This window comes from Papilio machaon, chromosome 23 (assembly GCF_912999745.1).
Source record: "Papilio machaon chromosome 23, ilPapMach1.1, whole genome shotgun sequence".
Taxonomy (NCBI): Eukaryota; Metazoa; Arthropoda; class Insecta; order Lepidoptera; family Papilionidae; genus Papilio; species Papilio machaon.
In genome coordinates this window covers 2281210-2292714 of record NC_060008.1, presented here as the reverse complement: position 1 = coordinate 2292714, position 11505 = coordinate 2281210, and the positions used below count along the sequence as shown (strand labels likewise).

General features: G+C 33.0%; 1 protein-coding gene across 1 annotated transcript in view; it reads right to left on the bottom strand.

Moving 5' to 3' along the window:
* The window catches only part of LOC106711206, a 28740-nt gene extending 17708 nt beyond the window's left edge, over positions 1-11032 (bottom strand). The window contains exons 1-12 of the mRNA XM_045683797.1: positions 10894-11032; positions 7685-7849; positions 7097-7334; positions 6805-6960; positions 6334-6476; positions 5484-5609; positions 4743-4931; positions 3721-3819; positions 2880-3065; positions 2507-2629; positions 1299-1426; positions 347-510 (exon numbers count right to left, since the gene is read on the bottom strand). Coding sequence (XP_045539753.1) covers positions 347-510; positions 1299-1426; positions 2507-2629; positions 2880-3065; positions 3721-3819; positions 4743-4931; positions 5484-5609; positions 6334-6476; positions 6805-6960; positions 7097-7334; positions 7685-7849; positions 10894-10980 — 1804 coding nt within the window. The 5' untranslated portion in view covers positions 10981-11032. The remainder of the gene's footprint in view (positions 1-346; positions 511-1298; positions 1427-2506; positions 2630-2879; positions 3066-3720; positions 3820-4742; positions 4932-5483; positions 5610-6333; positions 6477-6804; positions 6961-7096; positions 7335-7684; positions 7850-10893) is intronic.
* Between the last annotated feature and the right edge of the window lie 473 nt (positions 11033-11505).

Here is an 11505-nt window from a genome sequence, read left to right as displayed (position 1 = left end):
CAGTTTATCTTGCAAATATTTTCCATGTTTAATGTACGCAAAAATGAAACATAATAAAGTCACATCTTAAATGCAATATTTGGTACAAAACGTTAAGGTAATTACTGTCTAAATAATCACATCCCAATATTTTACAAAGTACAGTGTTTATATTTTTTAAATTAATTTGCCAAATAAGAACTTAAGATTTCAGTTGTCTATATGTTGCATGGAGAATAATTAAACGTTTAAAATCCTGTAAAATTTGAGTTCCTAACATGCGATAATTTACTTAGAAATTGTCGCAATTCATTTCGAGAACAGTAGTCTAAAACACATAAAGAACCGCTTTATTAGTTTGACTTACCTTTCTCGATACCGTAATAAATATTATCTTCATCATCATTTTCAAATGGTAAATGTTGAAAGGAGCGAGGGTCCAAATTGAGATATTTAAGTTCAGTGGTGAGAGCGCGCGTGCCCCCGTCAGTACGCTCCATATACGTCCTGCAGTTCTCCAACAGGACATCCCTACACAATAATATTTAGAACCTAAGTCACTCCCACGTATTTCATTTGAGAGTTAATTAATGTTTTAATTAATTAAAAAAAAAAGAAAAAAAATCACTAAGGCTCTTCGTACAAGAAGCAACGTAAATTGTCCAAACTAGTTTTGTATGGTTTGTATTTAAGTGGTGCTAGTGTCAAGAGAAATTTAACAAAGTCGTTGCCATGACTACACTCCACAGAGTACTAAAAGTACTAAAATAAAGTGTTTTTGTACATCAGTGGTATATTTAGTGCTACTGTCACTCTAAATCAGGGATTCCCAAAGGGGTCGATATCGAACTTAAAGCATTGCTAATTCTTACTCTGTCTTCTTCTATTGACCTAAGTCAGAATGAAATATAATAATAATAATAATTAATCTTAAAAGTAGATAATTTGGCCATGGGGTTCATTTTGGAAAAGGGGGTCACTTGTCCAAAATAGTTTGGGGATCCCTGCTCTAAATCATGATGACATCTATGGGAGCATAAGGCAGTTTTTTTTTTTTTTATATTGAAAAAGTTAGCGCTTGACCACGATCTCACCCGATGAGGTGAAGATGTGGTCTAAAAATGGTAAGCGCTAGCTTTGTAGATGCCTATTCACTCTACTCTTGAAGGCCCTCACATCGTACTTGGACGGAAAAACTGACGCCGGCAACTTATTCCAATCCTTAGCACGCACGCGCACAAGGAACGATGATTCAAATTTTCTGTATATTTTCTCATAAAAACATATTATACTATATCTCTTATGACAGTTGACTATACCTGTTAATGTCCCAGGAGAGTATTTTATGTCTAGGTCCGGAGAGAAGCACAGCCAAGTCTTGACACAAGTCCGTGCCCAAGCCAATCGCCTCTCCCTCAGTTAGTACAGCGGTTGATAACACATTTGCCTGTAATTATTATAACAAAGGTTCAATCTTTTGTTTAGGCATGATTTTGTCGACTAGAAAAAAAGACCTCTCATAGTACATACCCTCAAGTTACTCAGAAAATAAAAATAAAGTCCTCTATGTCAGTTTCCTGGATATTTAACTGAACATTAATTTGTTTCAGAATTACATTATCTAAGATTTAGTTTTTGTTAAATAGAACAAGTTAATCAAGTTCAAGAATTGCTGATCCATTTTATAAATGAATTTATAGATTTTTTTCTGAATTTTACATTGATGATGAATTTATTTTTTTATTTTCTTTTATATTTACTATTAATTGTTTAGACAACAAACTGTATTAGTCCTAAAACAACTACATCTAACTTATGTTACTTATCAAGTAAAGAGTATGCTTAATCATTCATAACTTAAAATACCTGAATGGATATGCAAATTAAGAAAAATAAACAAAACCAGGCAATTTTACATCGATAATTCTATAAAAAAACAATGTGATTTCATAATTTCCACCGATAATAAAAGCCACAAAGTAAAAATACAAGGAATAAATACATCTTGGGGTCTACATTTAAACTTACAATAAGGTTGCCAATGCCTCCATCCTTTAAATTGAGACAGCATGATACAAAATAATCGTATCAGATATATAGTGTGAAGTGTAAAGTGTAAAAAAATTCATTCAAATTACTAAATTTTAATGACAAATTTTCTGTCAAATAATTTTGTCGTGCGATCAATTGATCAAGCAATCGAACAAATTTGAAATAAGTAATCATTCTGTTATTTAATTAAAATTATTTATCCTTTTTGATTAACTATTTTAAGATTACATTATACCATTTCCTAGTTTAAAACATATGCAAAAATATTATCACTCGTAGTTTATTAGGAAACTAACTGTTGCCCGCGACACCATTCGTACGGAATTAAAAAAACCCGTAATAAGTAGCCTATGTGTTCTTCCAGATTATGTTCTAAATCTATGCTAAATTTCATCAAGATCCGTTTAGCCGTTCCGGAGATACCTTCAAACATCCATCCATCATATTAGTAAGAAGTAAGATATATTGTACTTACATTATTTTGTATTTGTTTAATATTTAATGTCTCTGAAGTCTTCACAAAGTTAGTCGTCGTCCGACTGTCCGTAGCCCAACTTCCAAACTCTGAGTTTGCATCTGCCGAGGCTTCAGTGGATTCCTAGAAAATTTATACAAAAATATAAAACCAGATGAACCCGAATTACACTATGTTAAAATTAAAATGTAATAAAAATAAATGTAAAAAAACACATTACCATTTTAAAGTATTTCACAAAAGTAACATTTAGATTATGTAAAATTAAAACATTTTTCCCTTATACATAAAAAACAATATATGCACAAATTTTATTTTATGACATTTCTTAGCATTAACCAATTTATAAGAAAAAAAAATAGTTATAACTCACAGTATTAGTAGTAAGTGGTGGTAACGCGGGTGCTGCAACAATACGCTCGTACATCGCCGGTGAGGGGTGGACAGAGAAGGCTGTGAGCGCGCACTCATAGTTCAAACGAGGACTCTTTGATAACAACGAGCCCAGTTGTGTGAACCATGTGCTCAACATTTGTTCTGTCGCTCTAGCTTCGGACGCCTGGACAAATATATTTAATTAAATTCACACTATTTATAACTATATATTAAGAAATAAAATGTGGGAAGATTTGCATTCACTTCGTGGGAAGATTCGGGTCACTGACCTGATATTAAATTATATTAAACTAGCTTTTACCCGCGACTCCGTCCGCGCGGAATAAAAAAAATAGAAAACGGTGTAAAAATGATCCTATGTCCATTTCCTGGTTCTAAGCTACCTGTCCACCAATTTTCAGTCAAATCGATTCAGCCGTTCTAGAGTTATAAATAGTGTAACTAACACGACTTTCTTTTATATATATAGATATAGATGGACAGGCTATAAGCCGTGGTATTTTGTCTATTTGGGTTTCGAGTTCTATTTGGTTTGATTGGAATTAATAATAAAGATAGAATTAACTGTCAGGTATATCAACAGGTATGTTCATGTCGGAACAAAGAAAGGCTGTCATTTCTAAGTAACGTCCTATTCATATATAGAGTACACTGGTACAAAGGTAGGTCTAGTATGTTTTTTCTGTCTGTGAAATGTTAGCCATACTTTTTATTATTATTTATTTTTTCATGTAACAAATACAATATGTGTTAATTTGTGTTTATATTTTTAAATTTGCTAAGAGATGTAAAAAATTAGGAAATATTAAATTAATTACCTTTTCAGTCTTTAGTTTGAGTCTCTCCAGTTCGTTCATGCCGGTAGTTATCGCACGCACATACAACTCGCATACGAATGCCTTCATTTCATCTTTGCACTGAAATCATATCATAAAAAGGATTAAAAAAAACCATCGCCTAAAGTTCTATTTATAAAAAAAAATCGATAAACATAAATCCATTGTTTAGAGGAATATCGAAATATTTTTGAATTTCATTTCATACAAAATTACTTAAAGAAATTTCGGATTGAATTATGTGAAAGAAGATACGTAAGAAGGGAGTTAATTCAGATATGACGGATGTTATAGAGCAGTGTTTCTCAAAGTGGGCGATAACGCCCCCTCGGGGGTGTTTGAAACCTAGAAGGGGGCGTTAAGGGGCTAAAATAAATGGGGGGGAGTTGAAATTAATTAAAGTAATGAAATTGTGGTTTTTAAGTTTTAGGGCTGAATAAAAATTAGGGGGCTCTGAAATATAATTGATTTTCAAAGGGGGCGGTAAAAGAAATAAGTTTGATAATCCCTGTTATAGAGAGATATGTGAAAAAATTATGTACATACTGTATCAAAGCTTTTTTATTATAGCTAAATGTGGCAAATTATCAAACGGCCACATGAATTGGCAAATTATCAAACGGCCACATGAATTGGCAAATTATCAAACGGCCACATGAATTCGCAAAAATAGCGAAGTGTCTGTTGATGATAGATAGCTGCACTTTTAGATTTGTTGCCTACCATTAACGGGACCTATGAGGCTACTGGGGAAGAGGATATTTTTTCTTCCTATACATTCACTCATCGGCTAAATCCATTTCCCCTTCCCATCACATCCTTATTAGAAAGGCTTGAGAAGGGGATGAAGACTTAAATTAGGTCTCAAACGCATTCATCAAACTGTACGAGTAATAACTTCAACATGAAGTGTCTTCTATGCAGTCTCATTCGTGTAAGAGATGTTATTTTTGCTGGTGTCAATCATTATTGGATGTAATTTCATCTGTTATTGCATGTTTTACCTTCTCAGCAACAGCTGTAGCCAATGTGTGAAGATGTGCAGCGGTGGCTGCAGGTGCGGCAAGTGCATTTGCAGCTCGCGGTAACGCCTCAGGTGGGAGAAGTGCTGCCAGTGAGCGCGAGCAACGGTACAGAGCGTCGTACACAACGCCCGCACACGATGGTAACACCATGCACCGTGTTATTGTCACCTTTACACATACAGTATTACAAACAATCTATCTATATTAAAATTAAAAAAAAAAAATTTGGGCATCTTTAACACTTTTTTCGGTGAGTTATTCTTATATCGGATAAGGTTTGTGCACTAATAAATCTAAATTTATAAAAATATGTCTGTATGTAATATAGAAGAATAAATCATATTTCATATCCATAATGTATTTGCTTTGTTGATAAATAAAAACTACTTTTATAAAAAATTTCTCTATATGTCTGTCTGTACGCAAGATCACGTTTGTTCAAGTTTATCTCTGGAAAGGAAATTGACGGAAAGGTATCTTATACACGCGGTAGCATTTACTAGCTGCTTTTTTTATTATTTATTGCTTTTGTTTTTAATTCAGTACCGACAAAGTCGCGATGGAATGCTAGTATTGAAACCGAATTATAAATCATTCTTCTAAATTTGTTTTCCCTATACAATACTGAAAAGAAATTGTTGGCAAGATGTTTTGAGAATATTTTGACTTTTTGAAACAACAAAAAAAAACTATAACAAAATATAAACACTATCTATATACCTGTGCAATCAGTTTAGCAACTTTCTTAGCGTTCTTCCACAGCTTCTTCTCGCGAGGCACCTTGTCCACGCGGCCCAGCATCCGCTCCACTAGATTGGAGCCGCTACGCAGAGAACGCTGTTTCGCCTTTAACAAACACGACTAAGATTAATTACTGTCACACTAAGATTCATTTAAAAACGTATCATTGCAAATATACTTTGAAAAAAAAAAACAACAGAGGTAACAATAACTTTTATATTGTTTTATAGACAACAATAATCCATAATCCATCAACCTGCCTGTTTCCCTATGGAAGGTCAGCACATGTACTCTTTCATACATCTCATCATAATATCTGAATTCATTTTCTTCTTACTCATATCCTCTTTCACATAAACCATCTACACTTACTTCATTCTTACTCTAGATTAGAGATTCACAAAGAGGTCGATATCGAACTTAAAGCATTGCTAATTCTCACTCTGTCTTTTATTGACCTAAGTCAGAATGAATAATAATAATAATAATTGATCTTAAAAGTAGGTAATTTGGCCATGGGGGGGTCTGTGGTAACAGTTAATTTTGGAAAAGGGGGTCACTTGTCCAAAATAGTTTGGGGATCCCTGCTCATCTTCGCTGCTAAACTTTTGTTCTAAACAGTATGCACTAACATTGTTACATACTGAGTAATAATCAGGCAATATCCACAAAAATTATTATTTCTTAAGTTCTTTAAATAAAATTAAGTTATAGTTTAATGCCAAGAAGGAAGACATGAAATAGAAACTGTATTTTTAAAAATTATAAATACTTAATAGAAAATAAGGTTATTGCAAGTAACAAACTAAAATAACTTTATTGTTCTTACCAATTCTATGCACCGCGATGCATTGTCACCTTGGTAGAGAAGCACAAACTCCAAATCTGTGAGGAGATCCCAAACTTCTGAATTAAAACCGGCTTCCCTACTCAATGTATCCGCAAATGTTGGTTCACTTTTATTCATCTTATCTGTGAACAAAAGATATCCAATTATCAACCTGAAAGCATTTGATTAGGATTTCCCATAACAGGAAACAATACAAATATATTATCAAAATAAAATTGAAATTGCTCACTTTTGACATAAAAGTGCTCACCTTTACTAGAAATTGCTCACCTTTGATATGAAAGTGCTCACCTTTACTAAAAATTGCTCACCTTTGATATGAAAGTGCTTGCCTTTAAGAAAACTGTACACATCTTTATAATAAAAATGCTCACTCTTTAAGTACTCACCTTCGTTATGAGAGCTTGGTTTTGTTATGAAAGTGCTCACACTTGTCATAACAGTCCTTACCTTTATCGTGTTCGTGCGCAGCGGCGGAGGCTCGTGCGCGGTCCATGACTGCGGTGGCGAGGGAGGCGGCGATGTCGGCGCACGCCTTCGACATCGCCAGTTGCCGTAGCCGCGACAAGAACATCTCGCTGCGCTCCTCCTTCAGCCATTCTATCACTGCAATTTAATATTATTACAATAGGAGAATTGTTAAAGAATTTATAAATTACTTTGAAGTTGTCACATGTTGTTCATTCAAATCATAATTTCTACTAAGAGAGATCCCTCTGTATCAATATTAATGTGTGTGTACCTTCTTTATCGCTGGGCTTTTCTTCTGTGGGGTTTGAAAGCCTCTTGAGGATGGGATGTCCCCAAGGATTGGAGAGAACCTTCTTGAACCACTCCGCCCTCTTCAGCAAATGTATTTCCCAAAACAGACCCGATCCATTTCTTTTCGCGATCGCGTCTTTGCTCTCTTTGATATGAACATCGATCGCCTCGACCAACTTGGCATGCTGTGGTAGTATGTCTGGCGTTTGCCATTCCGTCTAACATTGGAAAAACAAAAAAATTAAAGATATCATTTAATAATTTCTTTAATAAATTCTAAGACACATTTGGACAGATTTTATATTAAGAATTTGCATATGCGAGTGATCTTTTCTCAAAGTTAAAATCATATGATGTTTTTGAACTTATTTTAATTTTTTTTTTAAATGGCACGTTAAGATGTAAAGGTTTGCCATCCCTGAACTAGGTAATCATCACACTAGGTCATCAATACTGTGGTTTTGACTGTGGTGATACTTGTATTAATACATATTGGAAGTTTTGTGCTACATCAATGGAGTTCTAAATAAATCTGTAAGCTGGTCAATGTACATATCAGTCATATTACATGTAATATAGTCCGTGCAGTGTGCGTCTGCAGCCAGCCGAGCAGGTGCAGGTGGAGCTTGGGCGAACTCTGCAGGCACAGGCTGTGGATGCACTGCCACGCCTGGCAGAGATGCTGCGTGCGATCCGGCAAGCCCCCCTCCCCGCTCAGCCGACAATCTAGGAACTGTACAATACAACAAACTATTTTTATTTATTATTCAATATACAAGTACAGGATGAAGTTGGTGATATCCAAAGGGTTTAAATGTAATTGCTGTTAACTAATTGTCATGGTTAGCAAAATAATGTAATCATTAACAAAAATCTTATGCAAAGAAGCTTAAATTACCAAACGAACAACTTAAAACATTTAGGCTGATTTTAGTATAATTTTATAATTATTTAGTTTTAAATTTGTTAATATATTTTTAGAGATTATTAGTCAAGATCATCTCGAGCAAATTGCGCGCTAAAGTTCCCAAAACCAAGTGTCAGATAGCTGTAGTGAGGGGACGTAAGCGTTGATATTTGACATGTCTAGTGCTGCGCCGATACACCGGAACTGTGTTGATTTTCTCTCTAACAATATTATTGTACATGTGTTAGCGAGTGGAAACTGGTAAGGATACAAATGAAAATAAACCAAAAAAAAAACATAATCTCTGCCCAACTTACTAAGGTTACTTTCATGACATTAGTTTTAAAACGCAATAATTAAAAACTATAATTACTATCATTTATCACAAATAACCTATGCTATTGTTACAGAACAAATCTGCTAACATCTTACTCACCAAAATTAAACAAACAGTTTTGGTCAAACTCAATGAAACAAGTAGACATTCATGAAAAACATTATGAGAGTAAGATAAAAAAGATCTTAAGATGTTATCATCAGCTGAGCCTCTTTTTATTTTAATTTCTATCTTTTGTTTATATTATTTTTTTGAATAATAACTTGTATTTTATATTATTTAACTATTATGTTATATTTACTTATAAAAATTCCTCCCAATTAGTGCTGACATCAGGCAGGCGGCCGGCCGTAAAAACTTAAGTAAGCCAAACCCATAAGGTTCATGAAACATTGTGTGCCGACCCCACATAAGTAGCCAGGGAGATGATGATTTTATATATGAACTAGGGTTCGCCCACAACTTCAAAAGCACACAAAATATACTTAGTGTGAATCATATGGTGAGTTCTATCAAGCTACAAAAGCCAGAAACAGACATTATAAAATGTATGTATGTTTTACCTAATGCTACAAGAGATAATTTTCATGAAACAAAACTATGATTCTATCTGAATTAAGGTCATGTATACTCTGTTTAAAACAAAGCTTCATGTAAAATTTCATAACAGATTTTTGTTTTGTAAACTGATCATGAAAGATTCTTATATATTTTGCATATATATATATATATATATATATATACATAAAAAACTTAAAACAAAAAACAGGCAGAGTTCTTCAGTTTACCTTAATATATGTAATAGGAATGAGAATACAAGATGTGAAAATTATCAGACACTTTTCAATACAAATAACAGAGTACTTATTTTGGGTTTTATGAAAATATATCCTCTGTGTAGATGGAGTTGCAAATTTTAAATTTAGTATTTTATGTTAAATTACTTTTTACTATAAATTTCCATTATCATCATCATCTCCCTGGCCTTTTCCCAATCATGTGGAGTCGGGCACACAAGGTTTTATAGACCTTACAGTTTTGGCTTTGTTTTTATGGCAGCCTGCCTGTCGCCAACCCTACTTTTGGAATTTGTTAAATTAAATCTATATATATAAAAGAAAGTTGTGTTAGTTACACTATTTATAACTTAAGAACGGCTGAATCAATTTGACTGAAAATTGGTGGACAGGTAGCTTAGAACCAGGAAACGGACATAGGATAATTTTTACCCCGTTTTATATTTTTTATTCCGCGCGGACGGAGTCGCGGGTAAAAGCTAGTATAATATAAAATAAATAATTCAAAATACAGCAAAAATAAAAATGAGTAAGAAGACATTATGAATAGAAAAACTTTAAGCTCTTGTCGCTAGTAGTTTGTGATCACCATATACTTCAGTGGTACTGTTATTATTTACCACCTCTATATTCTTGATAATCGATCTTGCATTGGTCTTTTAAAACTTTATTCACTGAGAGATATCAACTTCTGACACCACCCGACATGAGAAACAAGAAAAGAAATCGGTCCATAGTGTAGATATTTTCCATGTGACTACATCAAATATCAACTTTTAACTTTTTCACTTCCATCATACAATATAACCGCAGCTGATATGAGATAAATTTTCAGTATAATATTACGGAACAAAATAAAATAATTTTATGACAAATCAATATTATTGGTCCACCAATTTTAACCCAATTGATGAAGAGGCATAATGCTTCTCATCACATGACTCAAATCTTATTTAATCTAACAAATATTTACTTGATTAATTAATAATCTCTATACTTATCAAATAAATGAATATTTCTTTATCTTATTACTAGATTTAGATATGATGTTAAAGAAAATAAACAGCATAATTCTATTTATCTTTTAATATAATAGTTAAAATCATTCTTGTTTTGTATTAATTGAATCCTGCACATGAAGCTTGTGCAAAATTAAAAATATGATACTTGAAAGATTAATGCTTTTATTAATATTGTAACTTTGTTATAGAATCCTAAGCAAAAACATTCACATTTGTTTTCCAGTAATACATAAGTATTAAATGTAAGCCACTTTTATTTTTTTACTACTCACAAATTACAATGCTTTATTATTCAACATATTGCACATATAGCATATATAAGAGATTAAAAAGGCATATGGATTCAATGTATGTTGGATGTATGCATGTAAGGATAGTGATCTTATTTAGACAAAATTCAAGGAGTACGTGATTACTTGGAATTGAAGAATGGCAGACATCATCATTGATGGTTTAAGATACCTACTATCAAGTCTGATGAGACAAAAGCATAGTACAAATAGGAGTTTAATTTTGTCACAACTTATGTTGTAGATTTTTATAAAGTAATTCTCATGACATTGTATGCATAATCATTATGAAATAAGCTTATATCTATAAAAAACACGAAAACAAGAGCAGGTACATTGCAAATATGGCGGCCATAAAATGATCTTACAATCAAACGGCGTCGCACTGAATCGTGAATATCTAGGATTTTAAAACTAGACTAACCTTGTAAAGTTCAATAAAATATAATTTGCCTTTTGGGCCACTTGACTGTTTACAATTCACGTCTTTTCCATCATTTGTCGAAGTCATTTCTCAAGAAAATATCGCGGAGAGACATTTATGCGCTTGTGTTTTCGTAATGGTGCTGTCAAACTTAGTGTTGCAATATGTTATTTGAGAATATTAATATGAAATAATTTACAAATTCAAATGTGAATGCCACATTTTGTATCACTGTTTTTTGTTCTCTTCGTAATTAGATTATTTGTTTCAGGTCATAATTACATAAAACTTTTATTATTGTTGTTATTATACATTGAAATGTACAATAAAACGACATAATCACGCCACATCCTAGATTTTCCATTTGTCTCAGTCTCAGGTTTTCACCTCATTCACATCATATAAACTCAACCTTTCTCCATTCATCCGTTTAACGTGTCTAATCCATCGAAACATGCTTCGACAATGATCACAATATCCACTTTTACGCCGCAGGCCATACTTTTTCCTTATAACTCTCTCAAATCCTATAATCATTCATAGTTACAGTTACATCATACATCTAATGTTATTTCTCGTATACCGCTTTTTACGAAGTTTAATTTACTTTAA